This window comes from Nannospalax galili, unplaced genomic scaffold (genome assembly GCF_000622305.1).
Source record: "Nannospalax galili isolate Female #2095 unplaced genomic scaffold, S.galili_v1.0 scaffold516, whole genome shotgun sequence".
NCBI lineage: Eukaryota > Metazoa > Chordata > Mammalia > Rodentia > Spalacidae > Nannospalax > Nannospalax galili.
In genome coordinates, this window is record NW_008338260.1 from 676,020 (window position 1) to 693,229 (window position 17,210).

The 17,210-nt window shown below is 45.5% G+C and overlaps 1 protein-coding gene across 2 annotated transcripts in view; it reads right to left on the bottom strand.

Moving 5' to 3' along the window:
* Vipr2 (vasoactive intestinal peptide receptor 2) overlaps positions 1 to 17,139 on the bottom strand; it is a 76,008-nt gene extending 58,869 nt beyond the window's left edge. For both annotated transcript variants that reach the window (XM_008833065.2, XM_008833064.2), the window contains exons 1-3: positions 16,992 to 17,139; positions 14,329 to 14,428; positions 1,557 to 1,664 (exon numbers count right to left, since the gene is read on the bottom strand). In XM_008833065.2, coding sequence (XP_008831287.1) covers positions 1,557 to 1,664; positions 14,329 to 14,428; positions 16,992 to 17,039 — 256 coding nt within the window. In that variant the 5' untranslated portion in view covers positions 17,040 to 17,139. The remainder of the gene's footprint in view (positions 1 to 1,556; positions 1,665 to 14,328; positions 14,429 to 16,991) is intronic.
* Positions 17,140 to 17,210: the final 71 nt, after the last annotated feature.

The window sequence follows — 17,210 nt, forward strand, 5'->3', positions numbered from 1 at the left end:
GTAAGGCAGGCTCTACTTAGCCATCAGTTAGAGGAAAATACAGGATTAAGGTTTAAATCGTAAGAAACAAAGCAATTGCACATCCATGGTGAGCTCAGAAATGCTGCATTCTTTTCGTTTACAAAGGATGTCAGAGGACCACACAGAAAGAGTGTGATGCTCTGGACAGGCCTGGAAGGAAAGCAACAGGCAAGTCAGCAATGCCCAAAACTAGTCAGGTTAGAGTTGTACTCCAGAACTCCAGGGGAGGGCACATGTCCTGCTCCTCTGTGGAACTTCTGTCTCCTTGCTCAGGGCAAACATGGGACCCACAGGGTCTAGGACATTTCAGTTTAACAAGCATCTTCCCTCACATCACTTCTTTATTTTCAGGGTAGCCTTGAAAGCCAGGGGATGTGGTCAGTACCGCTGCTCCCATCCTATAGATAGGAGAAGGTCCTGGAGGTTGGGTAATTACTGAGCAGAAAACAAACTTTCTGAATTAAAAGCCCTGCAATTTCTTCTGCATTCATGGTGGCCACCTGCTCACTGGTACTAAGCAAACAGCAGGCACTGAGCGCTCATCCCTTGTCTGGCAATGTGCATGAGCAGTTCTTGTCAGGCTGGTGGTCCCACAACTGTCACAGCTGGGGCAGCCTCAACTCCACAGTCTCTTGACTCTAGTTCCCAGCCCTGATGGTGCCCCTCCTGAGGCCTCTAACTCAGGCCACACCTAACCCACCTATATTCAGGGTGGACTATCTGCTGGCATTTGCAGCCCAAGCCCTTCTTCAGTGGGATGTTGGTGCTAGATGAGTGTTTCTGTAGGTCAGTCTTGAGAATGACTGAGGCCCCTAACATGATCATGGATGACCAAATGAGGCAGGTGAAGGGCACAGGTCCCCAGTGGGAGACCAGGCCTTTTCCCTCATTTCCTTTCTCCATCTAAGCTTGTGTACAATTCTCTGCTTTAGAGTGTAATGCTAATTATCATTCTCAAAGCTTTTACCTCTCAACATCTTCCCAAATAAAAAAAATTCTCCACAGTTCTCCAAAGCATCACTTTCCTTTTTCTGCCTGTGTCTTCTATTCTCTTCTTTCCCAAACACATTTCTAATGAAGACATGAATCCTGAGTCATTCAAAGTGGAGCACAGAGGGCACAGGAAGCTCCAGAGGCTCTAAACTCTAGATAACATCAAACTAGTCAGCAGGAACACAGTTGGTACAGTGACAAATTCTCTACCAATCCTTACAACTTTGGGGGTGTTCTCTGCAGCTATGGTCATCTTTCCCTCTTCTCCTTCATCTCTATTATCACTCAAGCACATTTTTGGTGTTCTGGACCCTGAGAAATGATCACCCAGCCTTTCCCTCTATATCTGTCCTGCTTGCCCTGGGTGAGACCTTTCTGCTTCTTCCATGACCCAGCTGTTCCCTGGCTCCCTTGCCATTAGGAAGCACATAGACACTACTAAGAAAGTAAGGCCCAGATTCTTGCAACTGTAACGGAAAAGCTCAGATACAAGTCTCAGATACAAATACCTAAGAGCCCAGGAATCAATGCATACACCATACCTGGTCTGTTGTAGAAGTTGCTGAACACTTTGGGGCAAGGCACAGTAACAGTCTCCCCGATGTCTGCAGGGCGCCAGCATGTGATGTTATCCCAGACACCAGTGCAGGCTAGGAGAGGAAAAAAACGAGGTGTAAACCATGGGCCATAAGAACACACTACCTGGGAGGGTGACAAGAGAACAGATGCATTGGTCTAAAAGTTCTAGAAGGAGGAAACTGGGCCTGAGCCGGCCACGGGGTTTGATGCTTTGAATCTTCCTGTATCTTTCCAGACATCCCTCTGGGAGTTCCACTGCTCATGTATTTGAAGGGGGTGAACTACAGTTGCTAGCTTGTCTGCTGTTCTCATAGCTCTCTATAGTCCCAAAGAGCTTACGTCAGTTTTCCAGAGGCTTGAGCTTCAGCTTCACCTCCTTTAGTCTGTCTTTCTGCTCAGCTCTGAGGTAAGGGGCAGGTTCTATGAACTCAGCAGAGTGGGCTCCTGTTGTGACAGCCTGGGCTGGTCCCCATGGGACACTGAGTCACAAGTGCTGGGCTCTGGGTGCAGCTTGGTGTCTGCAGGCGCTACTCTTTCTGGAGGGGGTTGTTTCAGAAGGGCTGACCTCACTAGTGTGAGGAAGCCCAGGGGAGCCATATGAGAATTGTGTGACTAAGATCGGTTTCTTGGACTTCCTTTCCTTGGTTGGTGTCCATGTGCAGCCAAGGAAAAACCCAGCCAATGTGGGTAGTGCCATCAGTTAGACAGCAGCACCAAGGGCAAACCTTCATTCTATACTCAAAAAGCTTAAGTTTAGTCACAGAAGCAAAATGTCTTGCAGGAATCAGGCAGGCCAGGCTGGCCCAGGCAGTGTTTATGATAAGTTCAAGGTGCAGAGCCTGGTTAGTCTCTGAATGCCTCACAGCAAAAGCCAGGCCTGAGGGCAAGCACCCCCTCTCTTCTGGCATACTTTTAAAAAACATTTTATTATTTTTATGTGTATGCATGTATTGCCTGCATGTAGGTAAGTGCACCCGTGTCGTACAATGCCCGCGGAGGACAGAAGAGGCTGTCGGATCCCCTGGAACTGGAATTACAGACAGTTGTTAGCTGCCATGTGTGCTGGGATTCGCAGACGCGGGTCTTCTGCAAGAATGTTCAGTGTTTTTAACCGCTGAGCCATCTCTCCAGCCCTCTTCTGGCATATTTTAAAGACCTTCCGACTAGCCATTGGGCCAGGGTATATAAATTCCTTCTACTTCTGTGTCCCTGTGTTTGCAGAGGCTATTCTCTGCAGTCCCTACATAGCTGCCCAATGCAAGCAGCCAGAAGTCCTCCTGAAGATGCTATCAAAAGGATTCTCCACTGCCTGGTTGCAACAGAAACACTCCTGGGTATTGCTTTCCCATTTTGACAGGCTAATGTGAAGCCCAACAGCCAGCCACAAACATCTTGGAAATCAAGTTAGGAAACATACTGATACAGTAGACAGAGGCGGACCCCACACACTTAGCCTCACGGTTCCCTTCTGGGCTCTGTCCCATTTGCTGTGAAAGGGGTTTATGAGTGCAGGATTGCTTTAATGTGAGAAGTTGGGAAGGACCTAGAAGAGAGAAACTGGAAAATTATTGCTTCTTAATAGCAGAAAGAAAAATGGTGAGGACCTCAGTCGTGAGTCAGTGCAACCCAACTGGCCCTTGATAGAGACACAAGATCAAGTCCAAGTTTTTATTATAGAATTTTTTTTCCTTACCTCAGGAGAAACCAGACAAAGTACTTCTTGTACCCTGGCCATTCCTTGTATAGAATTTGCTGTGGCCAGAACAGCCATCTGGCAGGACACAGAGTTAAGAGTTCCTCTGATGCTATGGCTGTGTCACGCTTCCCGAGTCATGCTCCAGGAAGGGAGAGCCAGGAGTGTGATAGGCTTGCTCGAGGGCACATGTAAGTCCTTCAGACTCATACTTCTAGGGTAAAGTCTCAAAGAGACCCCACATTTCAGATATGACATCAGGGCTGTAGTATAGTGCTGAGTAGTGGCTGAGGTGAGGGGAACTGGGCAGCTACTCTGGGCTGTGGTTCAACACTGTCTGCTCAGAGGTTCCCTCACTGGATCTGCCTCAGTGCTTCCTATGAGTTGGAGATTTAGTGGTACTCCAGGCCATCTTGCTGGGACAGCTTGATATGAAGAGCCACATTATGAGGCTCCTAGGTAGCCCTCTCTATCCAGCACCAGCCAATGGCCAGCTGCCATGTCTAACCCTCCCTTTTGCCCAGTGCAGGTCCCTGCATTATCTTATTCAGCAGGGGAGAAAGGGATAGCATTCCTCAGACACTCCCTACCAAAAGCTGCAGAAGCAGGTACACAGTTAACTTTTAGACCTACCTTTAATTCCTCAGATTACTGAGCCTTCCCCCTAGAGACCTAATGGGTCCACTCAGTACCTGCTTCCACACGCTCATACACAAACAAGGAGAGGTGACAACTTTCCACAAAGTAGGGTATTGTTCATTGTGTTGCCATCTAACAATGTTCTCACATTTTCATGTTATTTGTGTAGAATATGATTATTTTCAATGGCATCGTGATCTTCCATAGTCTGATTTTAACAGTTAAATCCCCCATTTGCAAGCCCTTAGCAGCCACTATGTTTATGAAACAACTGATAGGAAATCTAGTTACTAAGTTATTAAGTACTGAATAGAGGTTAAAAAAAAAGTGCTTGGGTTTGCTTAGAAGAAATTGCAGTTCTTTTCCAATTGAAGATAAATTCTCTGAGAACACTAGTTAATGAATGTATAAAAAATGACCAGAGGCTTTTAAAAATAATACTTTTATTGATTCTTTGAGAACATCATACATTGGATTTTGAGTTAAGGTCTATTTGAATCATAGGCCTAATGATCTATCCAGTTTAACCGAAATAATATTGTGTAATGTTGAGTTTATCATGAGTACAGATGTGCACTGAAATGAAAAAAAGTAAAGTAAAAAATAAGAATATAAAAGAATGGTCAGAGTTAGGGAATCAACATGTTTCCTCGCCAAATAGTGAATTCAGGTGTAAACATCAACAGATACTAAATTACATATGAAGCTGTTTCTGAACCCCAGCCATTGAAATGAAAACTCATTAATACAACACAGTCACCAATCTTAAGGGCTTCCCACCTGTCCAGGGCTTACTTTCGTGGGGCTCACCTATGCAGGATACACCTGTCCAGGGGCTCACTTGTGCAAGGCTCACTGTGCAGGGCACAACTGCCTGGGGCTCACATGTGTAGGGCATACTTGTGCATCCTTCTGTCTCTTTTCTGGTAAGGTGACTGTTGAGCAAGGAGGTTTCTGTGACTCCTCTGAGCTCTATAATTCTAAAGTAACAGAATTTTAGAAAACCTAATCATCATTTTGCCGTCAAAGCTACCGATCTTCTATGCCTGTCATCACTTAAAGGATTCAGGGCTGGATGGAACTGGAAATTGAATTGGGAAAAGTCATTTTCACAAGTGCTTTGTCCTCCTCTGAACTATGCCATCTGTTTCGACCTGAGTTGTCCCAGACAAATGACTCCTGTTTGCTGGCCTTACAAAGTCAATGCATAGTCTTGCTAAAGGAGGGCACTGGCTTCTCTAGAAGCTCACAAGAAGTAAATACTCAGTGGTCTTCTGCAGAAGCCCTGATGAGTAAGATGTAAGGTACAATGGCTGATTCCTAATGTTTGGCTGCTCAGTCCCAAAGACCACAAGGCTGTCTTAGGCTAGACAGGATGTTCATAGATGCTGGAGGCTAAAATCTGACTAAGTGGGATTTCTACCCTCTACCCAGTTCTGTTTCCTGAAGCCTTGCAGGGGCATCTGGGATATGGCCTATAGCAATTTAGCAATGTTTCCATCAACACTTTGACTTTCAGCTCAGAGGTCTCAAAATAACACCAGTTTTTGGATACCTAGTGTCACCTGGACACTCAGGTCCTTGACCTGAGCTGAGTTGACTATGCAGACCATCTGCTTCTGAACAGAGGGGCTTGGGGCACAAATGTGTATGTTCTCTGAGTTGCCCCAGGAGCTGCCATACTGCCATGTAGACATTTTCTCCAAGTTGAAACCCCCCTCTTGCATGGAGATGGAAGGCCACAAGACTCAGAAAACTCATGGAAATTAAGACTTATAAGGTCCCTCCCCCAGATGACACAAGCAGTACACAATTGCTAGGGGAGAGAAGACTATTGTTGCTGCCTGCAAATTGCACAGGGAACTCCTGTGATGCAGGTTCACCCATGTTCCTATAACTAATTTCAATAAACTTAATGATCCACCACTACTAGACTTTGGTGGAATGTTCCTTTGGTCTCTTGCCAGTGCCCTATCCTGGGTGAATAGAAGTTTGTTTCCATCTCCCCAGGAAAAGTTATTTAATCCATACAGACAGTACGTAAGCAGGACTTTTTTGTTTTAGTGTTCATTGTAAACAAGGCTCTGGAGCAAGTAATTAAATCCACACAGGAAGCAGGATGTAGATCATCTGGGTCCAGATTTTACATCCCAAGGAAGGTAAATGCCATGCCCTGAGTAAGCAGATCTCACCTGTACTTGAAATTCTGAAATGCTGTCTCTTCTGTCAGGTGCCCTTGGGCTCATGTTCCTCTGAGGATACCTGTGGATGCTGCCTGCTCAGGTGGCCAAATGTAACACCCCCTGCTACTCTGAGTGCTCAACAATCCCAGTTACTCTGCGTGTACAGCGTGGTTACAGAAGTTCTGCTAACTGCAAGACTCTATCCTTTCCTCTTGTTCTAAGGATGCATCATTTGTTCTTAAAATATTGCCAGTGAGGTCAGAACTGCATCTATGTATTAGCTCAGCTGGGTATTGTGCCAAATGCCATTTTAGGAAAGCTGCAATTAGGAATGATGACAGTAACTGTACTGGCAGAGCAGAAGAAAGAAACCTTTTGAGGGAAATACCCAAACCAGCAACCCGTCAAAACTAATGAATGAAACACACTCCAGATTTCATGGAGCATCAAGCAAAGCAGCTCCTCTTGGGAGAAAGTCAGTGTGGGTGAAGATGATTACACACTGGAGGCTATGGGACAGCTGAGAAATAATTAATGGAACAGGCTCAGGGTCTGTTAAGCACCTAACCATCTATAGAGGAAGAAACTAGCCAGCAGCTTTTAAATGAGTGGCCATGCTGCTTATATTGTGGAATGAGCAGGCCTTCAAAAAAGTTCATAAGTAGGCATCTTATCAATCAAAAATAGACAACTATCTGCTATGCTTAGTGCTACACTGTGGATGGAGTAATGTTGTCTCCCAGGAGCTCCTTGACAGAGCTCTTCCTGCAAGGAAGGGTGGCAAAGGCTTAGCCTGGCCTATACTTGTCTACAGTCCCTGGCTTCTGAATCACTTGCAGCTTGTGAGAAACAGAGGTCAAACAGGTGGGGACAGAAGGCCGTACATGGCCAGACTTCATGTGTTTAGAGTATCAGAAAAGGTACCATATAGGATGAGGTGAAATACCCATATTATAACTAGGGTACAGTCAGAATATCATCTTCAGTTGCTGGGGTCAAGGATCAGCTACCAATCAAGGCCTGGAAACATCATTTCTAGGACATTGCTGCTGGATGGCACTGGGGAGTCAGCTCATCTCAGGCTTCTGATTCTGAGAAGCAACAGCTTTATTCTGGGGTACATGAAGATCCCACAGGAGGGAACCACATTCTGGGATTTTAACTAACTTTGCACCATGACTCAGACCCAGAAACAATTTGAGCTGCTGAACAAACAAAAGGGTTTTTTAAAGTAGCATACAGTTCTGTACAGAGCCTGCATGTGTTTTTAAAAAACATGCCAAATCCAATAAAACCCCAATATCAACATGCTCCAGCCTGAGTTACTGTAATTTAAGTGGTGAAACCTGTGTGACCACTACAACCTGAGGGATGCGTGCAGGAGCCTGTCCCCCACCTATAGGGTCTTGGAAACCTTCATTTGGTACCATATGTGCAGTGGGTACCAAGGTGACACAGCATGGACACCTGTTTGGCAAACCAATGTGTGTGCTAAATATCTGTAAAATGTTGACCCTCTGATCCATCTGGCTGTTCATGATGCCCATGCTGATGGCAATTTCCTCCCATATGGAATGCCCCAAAGCTTCTTTACAAGGTCTGCTGTGGCTCAGAGTCTGGCTGTTGCTTCAGGAAATCCAGGGCTGGGCAGAGCTGTGTGATGCTTTGCATAGTAGCAGATTTCATCTGGAGAACACTCAAAGAGTGGGAAATCCTGCCAGCAGATCTCAGGATAATCTCCATCCGTTTATAATCAGGGCCTGGTTGACTTCCCAGGACCATCCCAGGTCATCTATCCAGCAATGTTACCACTCATAGCCCCAGGAGAGCCTGGGTCACATCTAGGCAGGAATGAACCCAGGCAAGGAAATCAAGACTTTGCCCACTCTAGGCATTTATGAAGCTATCCCCTCATGGGAGATAATGCTAAGTCACCACTCAGCTATAGCCAGGACAGAGTTGTGTCACTATGGAACCAGAGGACTATGTCTGCCAGGGTGCCTGGGCTCTAGAAGGTTGGTAGTCAGTACCTTGTGCTAGACTCCAGTGACCTCACCAGGTTCCCACTTGCCTGAGAACAGATGACCCACCTCCCAACCCTCAGAGACAGTTCTGAGACTCTGACAGTCCTTCCTGCTGAGGCCCTTGTCACGAAGGACTGATCTGTCCCTGAGGTGACTGGGGTCCTGCAGCCAGAACATCCCATCTCCAGTTAGCCCTGGCCCCCTGTTACTATGCAAAACAGAGTCTGAGCTCTGTCTGTCACTCCCTCCTGCCTTGTGCTGGGGACAGCACTTGCTGGGTTTCTATCTCTGCGATCAGCAGTGTTTCTGTATAGGAACAGTCTCAGATAGGCCCCAGAAAAGGTACTTTCCTTGAAGTCTGAGCTGGCTTTTTTCTTCTGTGCAACTTCTGCAGAGTTGCACTGCACACTCCAGGCTCTAGGCCCTTGTGCGCCTGCCTCCTTATGGTCTTGCCTCTGGCTCCCTGATCTGTGGAAATGGCTAGAGGGAGTTGCTTTTCCCCATCAATTTCCACAAGGAACATCTCCATTTCTCCCCTGGGATGCTACTTGCATGTCAAGTGTCTTAATTTCCAAGGATGTCTTAATTCCTGTCAGAAGTGATTGTGCCACAAACCTCCATGAAACGAAGCTCATGCTAACTCTGCCTCTCCAACATCTTCAGTGGGTCTCCACCCTTGAGGCTACACACATCCATTCTGGTTTCCTTCCTCATCTGTACTTATGTTCCCAGCCTGCCACCACCATTACCTCCTCTCCTAGCTCATACCCAGAAAGGGTGGAAAGATCTGCCAGGTGTGTGATGTGGGAGGCAACATGAAAGAACAAGCCAGATCGCCAGAACTCCAAGTGAAGAACCCAGGGCATTTCCTGGAATATCAGAAGCCAACATAGGTCCAAGAAAAGAGAATACTTCCTCACCTGAGAGACAGCTTCAGCTGAATACAGAGATGGAACCAAACAGCATGGACTTAGCATTTAAGTGGTGTCCCTATCTTTGAGGCAGACACTTCAGAGTGAGGCGATATCTTGCTAGAATATGCTTCTCTGTCTCTAATAGTCAGTGGCTAGAGAAGCAGTGCATGTCAACAGTATAGGGCTTAGAAAGCCCTCTCATCTAGACTCAATGTCCTCACTCTGCGGTGTTACTGGACTTCTGGCAGCAAGCCTAGGACCCCTCCACTCTGGTCAAGCAAAGACGGTCTTGGGCACTGCAGGGATGGGCATGCCCCCTTGTTCTAGACAGCAGCACTGTCACTCTGCAGTGCCTATTCACAGTGACAGGCCTGCAACATGGCCTTCCTGGCACCCTAGGACCTGGCAGCCTATGAATGGCTTGGTTCTCCTCTTAGTTCAAGGTTCTCTTTAGGGTTCAATCCCTATTGACCAAGAAGAGCTGTACCATACAGGCCTGGCTGCTACTGGGTCATGGGAAGCTAACTGAATTTCATGATTAGTAACTTGAATTTAATCAAATGATGGTGAGATATTTTATTACCAAGACCACAAGGGCATCATTTCTAGCAGCAAAACACTGTTAGTTGTCTAAATTCCAGGAGCCTGGGAGAGACCAAAGGAATGCACTAGATATTATAAAACTTTGAAGGAGAATATAGAGCTGACATAATGTCCAAACTAAAAGAGAAAAAGAAGATCAAGACTTTAACCAGAGCAAAGCACATATGGTATGTTGGCTTTCAACAGCTCTATGTGAAGGCCTCGACAGTTTAACAGAACAGGGCAGAGCCCTAAATGGGCACACTTCTCACTGCACATACTTTTACAGTATTCTCCTATATGTGTATACCTAATTTTAAAAATATTTTATTTACTATTTTTATTTTATGTATTTGAGTGTATTGCCTGCACGTAGGTAAGCGCACCTGTGTCATTCAGTGCCTGCAGAGTTCAGAAGAGGGCGTTGGGTCTCCTGAAACTGGAGTTGTGGATGGTTGTTAGCCACCATGTGGTGTTGGGAACTGAACCCAGGTCCTCTGCAAGAGCAATTCGTGTTCTTAACCACTGAGTCACCTCTCCAGCCCCATATACCTAATTTTAATGTGAGAATTTTCACTAATTCCCCCAGCAAAAGCCTTTTCAAATATTTTTAAAACCATAGTATAAGATTTGGGAGGTGTAACAGGAAACAAGATGCCTCCTCTTTCTCAAGGATAACAGGGTGAAGGATTTGTGAGCAGTATATCAATGTCCCTGGTGACCACACACAGTGCTAAATAATAAAAAGAGGATGTCACTGCCCTCCAGGAGATTGCCAGTGTGGGCTATGGAGAACCTCCATGGGCATCTTCTGAGGACACTCTGCCCTCTCACATCCTCCTCACTTATGAGGATGTCAGCAATAAACAGCCTTGGGAAGCATAGGCCATGTTTCTCTGGGCATCCCAGTGATTAAGGCTTTTTCCCTCTGGAGCCTTAGCTGGCAGGATTACAACAGTCTGCTGTGGATGTTGGGGGTTTTCTAGGCTAGGGCTGTGACCCAGATGCATGGCATGGATGTGGGCCCTGGCTCTGAGTCTTCAGAGGAGCATGGGAACCCTTTTGGACGTGGAGCACATGTTATGCACAGTGTAGAAGCAGGCATGTCTGTCTCTGGCCCCACATCTTCCACCTTCCATCACCATCATGAAACTGTAGCTGGCTATCACTAGCTTGCCAGCAGGGAAAAATATAAAACCCCTCATATTCCTTGCCAGCAGGGAATAATATAAAACCCCTTCACTCATTGTGAGCTATGAGTTCTTCACAATGAGTCTAAATGTCTAAAACAAACCAAAGCTAGCTGTTCAGCACTTTCTAGGATCTGGTTCTAAGCTGACCACAGCCATCATAGCTGCTTCAGCAGTTACCTCTGCCTATGGCAGAGAGGGGAATTACCCAGACCATTATACAAAGCAACACGAAAGCTTCTATCCTGATTCTGCCTGGAGATGCTCCTCCACCCTCACCCCTTTATGATCTTGGACCCCTCATCCACATATTGGCAAGATTAAGTTTGTCTCAGCAATAAATTAAACTTAAGTCACAGAGCTGCAAATACCTCCTTAGCTTCCTAAGTCCTTAGTAGAGTTTAGAGTTGACACGGGTTTTTGTCTAGAATCGTTACTTTTTTTGGTTTTGTTGCCTTGATTATCATGTAGTAAAGTGGAAGATTTCCATGTCAGACTAGAATCAAAGGTACTTTCTTGTTTCTGGTTCTTTTCCATCAATTCTGTAATTCTGTGGAATTTGGAAGCAGCTCTCACAGATCTCAAGAACTCATCAGACTCCTGACTTCATGAGACCGTGTCCCACCAAGAGTGCTAGCTTGGCTCTGGCTCTAGGCAGCCTCTGGTTCCCACTGCCTGCAGCATCTTTATCCTGGTAATCTGATGTTTATATTTCTGGCACTGGAGCCCTGCATATTTCAGAGAGCAACAGAGAACTGAGGGTACAGTCTGTCTCTGCAAAGAGCTGCTGGGCTGATGGTCAGCGCTACTCTCTTGAGGGTGGCTGGCTGGTGACCAAGCAGTTCTTGAAAGATGGAAAGGTAGATGAATCTCTCTCTCTCTCTCTCTCTCTCTCTCTCTCTCTCTCTCTCTCTCTCTCACACACACACACACACACACACACACACACACTTTTGCTATGAGCTAATACAGAAAATAGGAGCCCTCCATGTAAAATGTCCAAGTAGACACCTGTCATTGTAAGAAAACCAGTGAGGTTTCCCTACAGACTTGATCTAACTGACCATGCTAGCCAAGCACCAAGATAAGCCAAGAAGTGTTCACAGACTCCACCTGGGATGCAGCAGTTCACACAGGTTTCCCTAGGGGACCCAGAAAGCATGTCTCAGGGTACTGTCTGATCTAGATAGATGCCTAGCAGAAGTTTCCAGCCTAGGGCTAAGCCTGAATTCAGCTACCAGCAAATCTGGTTAACACTGGCCTGACTCCCACAGAACTCTTATTTTACTTTTATTTACTTTTCTAGTTTTATTATTAGTATTATTATTATTGTGTGTGTGCATGGGAGGTATGATGTGTGGGTATGAGTACAGGTCTGTGTGTGTGTGTGTGTGCCACAGCACACACGCAGAGGTCAGAGGACAACTTTTTGGAGTCAATTCTCTCCTTCCATCATGAGATCCAGGGATAGAACTCAGGTTGTCAGACTAGCATGACAAGCACCTTTACTCACTGAACAATGTTGCTAGCCCAAATATATACTGGTTGTGAACTCAGAAAAACTTAAGTATCTTATGTAAAGTTAGCATTTCCAATAAATCTTCTGCAAACAGTGAGCCTGGACAGCTTGGAGGCTGTACTTTCTCTGATTCAGCCAGTTGGACGGGGAGAAGTACCCCTTTCTGGGACCCTGACCACACATGGCTTCTCAGAATTGCTTTCTTGAACTTTATTTTTTCACTGAACAGAACCAGTTTCAGTACCTACAAAGCTGATCCATCTGTATCATCTGTTGCCAGCTGAGATCAGTTCTTCAGCACTGGTCTTCCACATGGGCAGTAGAACAGATTCATCTCTGGACCCCAGTCAACCAATTTGGAGGATGTAGCCATCAGAACCACATATGTGTTGTAGGATCACAGGTCTTTGAAGGAAGCCTGGAGCCACAGCCTCCACTTCCAGGTGAGGAAACAGAAGTCCAAAGCAGACAGGCAGGGCAAAGATGGCCATTTAATATAGCTGCTCTGCCCAATATGGGAGCCACTGGCCACCTGTGACTCTGAAGCCTTGAAATGTGACCCAAAAAGGTGGAGTGCTATTAAAATAAAAAAATACACTAGATTCTAAGACTTAATACAAAGAAGAATGTAGAAACAATCATCCTATGTTGGTTTATAAGTCAAAATGATGAAGAATTAGTATATGCAGGTAAATATAAAACACATATTAAGATTAATCTTACATGTTTCTATTTTATTTATTTTAATGTGGTTACTAGAAAATTCACATTAGTGATCTATCTGGAACTGAGTTTTATTAAGTAGGAGGTTCAGAATGGAGTCTAGGACCTGAGGCTAAAGAACACTAGACTATTTTAATGGAATCTCACTTTGATTTTGATTTATTTCTTGAAGAGGGTGAAAACATGTCTATAGAGCACAGAAGTCCAAAACATAAAGCTGTGCTTTGTACCCAGGGCCCACTGGGGCTTGAACATGGAGGAGTCTTACACCAAGGGCCTGGTGTCCCATAAGCTTCTGTCCTACTCAGAGGACAAACTTGACAGGTTCACAGTATTTATAACATGTAAATATGTTGTAAATTCAGGAAATCGGAATCTCATTTTCCTGTTTGCTTCTGATAAGTTTCCATTTTCTGTGCCTGGACCAGGAACATTGTTAGCTAAGATTTTAAACTCAAGGTTTCAGGTATGTGCTATTATTCCCTGGGAACTGGACTGCTTTTGTAGAACATGACAGAGTCATGATATTACATTAGTGGCTGTTGCCTCAACAAACCTTGGAAACCATCACTGTTAAGAATTAAGGATTTTGGTGCTGGAGAGATTGCTTAGTGGCTAAGAGCACAGACTGACTGTTCTTGCAGAGGATTTGGGTTCCATTTCTAGCGCCCACATGGCAGCTAACAACCGCCCGTAACTCCAGTTCCAAGGGAATCCAACACTCTCTTCTGATCTCCATGGGCATTGCATGACATGGGTGCACTTACCTATATGCAGGCAGTACACTCATACACATAAAAAAATAAAAAAAGCCATGTTAAAAAAAAAGTAAGGCTTTCTTTTAATAGGTTTGGTGAAAACCCTACTGATACAATACCACACGAGTTCTGTCTGTGGCTCACCAGAAAAATGGAAAGTGGACCTGTCTTTAAGATACAGGTGACCAAGGGCTGGAGAGATGGCTCAGTGGTTAAGTGCACTGGATGCTCTTACAGAGGACCTGGATTTGATTCTTAGTACCCACATGGGGGCTAACACTGTCCTAACTCCAGTTCCAGGGGATTTGATGTCTTCTGACTTCTCCGGACATTGCATGACACAGGTGCACTTACATACATGCAGGCAATACACTCACACACATAAAAAATACAAATAATAAATAAAAACTAAAAAGAAAGATACAGGTGACCTCCAATCCCCACTTAGGGATAGGGCTGAGAAATGCTGGCAGACATTCTGTCCCCAAGCCCAGACTCACCCCAACCCACCTCTGTGCTTTTCTGTTTGAGTACTTAGAAGCTCTGCACATTTTGTCTCTTCTTCTTGTATTTCCAGATGAAAACGACACTCTGGATGGATGCTGCTCACCTGTTTAAGTTAAAGAAGCAGAAGTAACTAAAAATTATACAAGAGAAAAGCTAAGCAAAAATCTATAAGAAGAACCCCCAAACCTCACAATTCTAAATTGCTTGCAAACTGAAATTCATTTAAAAACAGTCTCGGGGCTGGAGAGATGGCTCAGTGGTTAGGAGCACTGATTGCTCTTACAGAGGACCCAGGTTCAATTCCCAGCACCCACGTGGCAGCTACGAACTGTCCTTGACTCCAGTTCCAGGGGAATCTGACACCCTCTTCTGACCTCTGTGGCACTGTACGACACGGCTGCATGCGCATACATGCAGGCAATACAAAAATACACATAAAATAAAAATAATAAATATTTAAAAAATTTATTATTTATTTTATAAAACAAACATAAAATTCAGTAGATTACTTTTTCTGAGCAGGAAAATAAACAAGACGAGTACATTGTATGTTACTAGAACTAACTTAAAGGCCAATAGGGCTTTAGAAACTCATAATCCCTCAAAATTGAAGAGCTTCCATGTCATAGCCTGTGTTTTGACTAAAGTAAGTTAACTGTTAGTGGTTGTGGGCTGTACAAAGGCCCACTTCTTCATCTAAGAACCCTCTCTGTCATCACTTCAGAGTCAGAACAGGATAAGCATACCCAAGCTTCAAGACACATTTGAAACTTAACCCTATGAATACAGTTAAAATTCTTTTTTTAAAAAAATATTTTATTATTTTTATTTTATGTGTATTTGTGTACTGCCTGCATGTATGTGAGTGCACCCGTGTCGTGCAGTGCCGTGGAGGTCAGAAGAGGGTGTTGGATTCCCCTGGAACTGGAGTCAAGGATGGTTTGTAGGTGCCATGTGGGTGCTGGGAATCGAACCTGGGTCTTCTGCAGGAGCACTCAGTGCTCTTAACTGCTGAGCCATCTCTCCAGCCCCACAGTTAAAATTCTTAACATTTTGAATGTACAATTTGGTGTGAAGCAGTTTTTCACAAAAATGACAGGGATGAAAAGGGAGAGGCAGAGGTAAGAGAAACACATCTCTGATTCCAGGATGACAAGGGAGCTCTCTAGTTAGGCTCTCATGGGGTCTTGCAGACACTGCAGAAAAGGACACTGAAGCTGTGCAGTTATGGACAAAGGCAGACTCATGAGCTTTCAGTCCTGGAAGACAGCATTCTCTAACCTCTTCTTACAAAGGCCCAGCGTTCTCTTAGGCTGCTTATCAAGCCCTTGCCCTCATGTCATGGTGTCTTTGTCTCTCTTTGTCTGTCATCCTGTGTACCATCACAATTTCTCCCCTCTTACCAAAATTTTACTTTCACAAAGCAGTAATAAAAAGAATCATGCTCAGTTTTGGTACAGCCATCTGTTTAGCCATCCTAGTAATGATATACGCCATCTAGCATTCCAACAAGGAATAAAATTTCCTAACAGGATCTGAAGAAGAAACTCAGTGTTGGATTCTTTTGCCACATTCACTTCACTAGAGGTACATTAGTTTCATCAGCTCATTTCTAAACAATCAGCAAACCTGGCCATACCTGGTGATTCCTGACATCAAGAACCAACAAGTCACTGATCTAAATTTCAGAATTGATGAACTGATAAATAAGGTACTAAAAGCATTACAAGCTCTGACATTCCTGGAATATGTGGAACTATGAGAAATTTAGGGAAATCTTGGAGGTTAAAGTGGGCTGACCACATAATTTCCAAGACTTCACAGCCATCTTTAGCAAACTCTCCTTCAGTAGCCCGTGGGAGGATGGGGGGGAAATGCGACCCTGTGCTCTAGAAAACTGAAACTCCGTCAACAATGACAAGTTTCCCTCAACAACTTCCCCTCTTGCTACACACGCTTTAATTGGATCCATCACACAACCCTCCGGGAGACCGAGATGTAAGCACGTAAACGCATGCTCGTGCTACACATACACAGTTCTCAGTGCAAGAAAGGAAAGCAAGAGACAAAAAGAAAAAGAAAAAATAAAGGTTTTCAAATAAAGGGTAGAATTCCGGAGAACTACATAGCACTAATGCATTCGTTTAGCAAACTTCACTTTGTTTTCTTTGGCGCTCTTAGAAAAAACAAAGATTATTTTTAAAAGGAAACTTTCTTAGTTACGCTGCGTCCCCTCTGTCATACACTAAAACAAACACAAAGACCAGGAGGTGAACAGAGAAATATTTAACCACAGAGCAACTGCAATTTCACTTGGAAGAGAAGTTAGCACAGGTGGCTGTGACTGCGGCCGCTCTCCACGCAGGGCGCACGGGCAGGCTAAGACCAAATCATCGAGGGGTGCCGAGAGCCCGGGTTCGGCTTTCAGTGAACCCGTGAGGACAGTGGGAATAGAGAGAGTGCCAGCCCGAGTCTGAAGTCCCGCTGGGCCAGGGTCGGACCACCAGGCTCGGGCGAGGAGGCCTGTGGTTCCCTGGAGACGGTGCATTCTCCACATCCCGCGCACAGATCCTCGCTGGCCCCGCGGTAGGTCCGCCCAGCCCTCCAAAGGACGCACCTCTTCCGGAAAGGGATTCGGTGGGAAGGGGTCGCGTGGGTGAACTCACCGGCAAGAACAGCCAGCAGCAGCAGGTCAGCAGCTCCCAGACCCTCATCCCGGGCTCAGCGCGCGGTCTCCCTCTCAAGCGCCCGCAGCAGCCCCAGCCCCAGCCCCAGCCCCAACATGGGTTCCCAGAGCCGCGCCGCGTCCCACCGTCCCGCGCCCAACGCGCTCCTGGGCGTCCCGCCCCTAGTCCTTGTCCCCGCCCCACGCCCCCCGCGCCCCC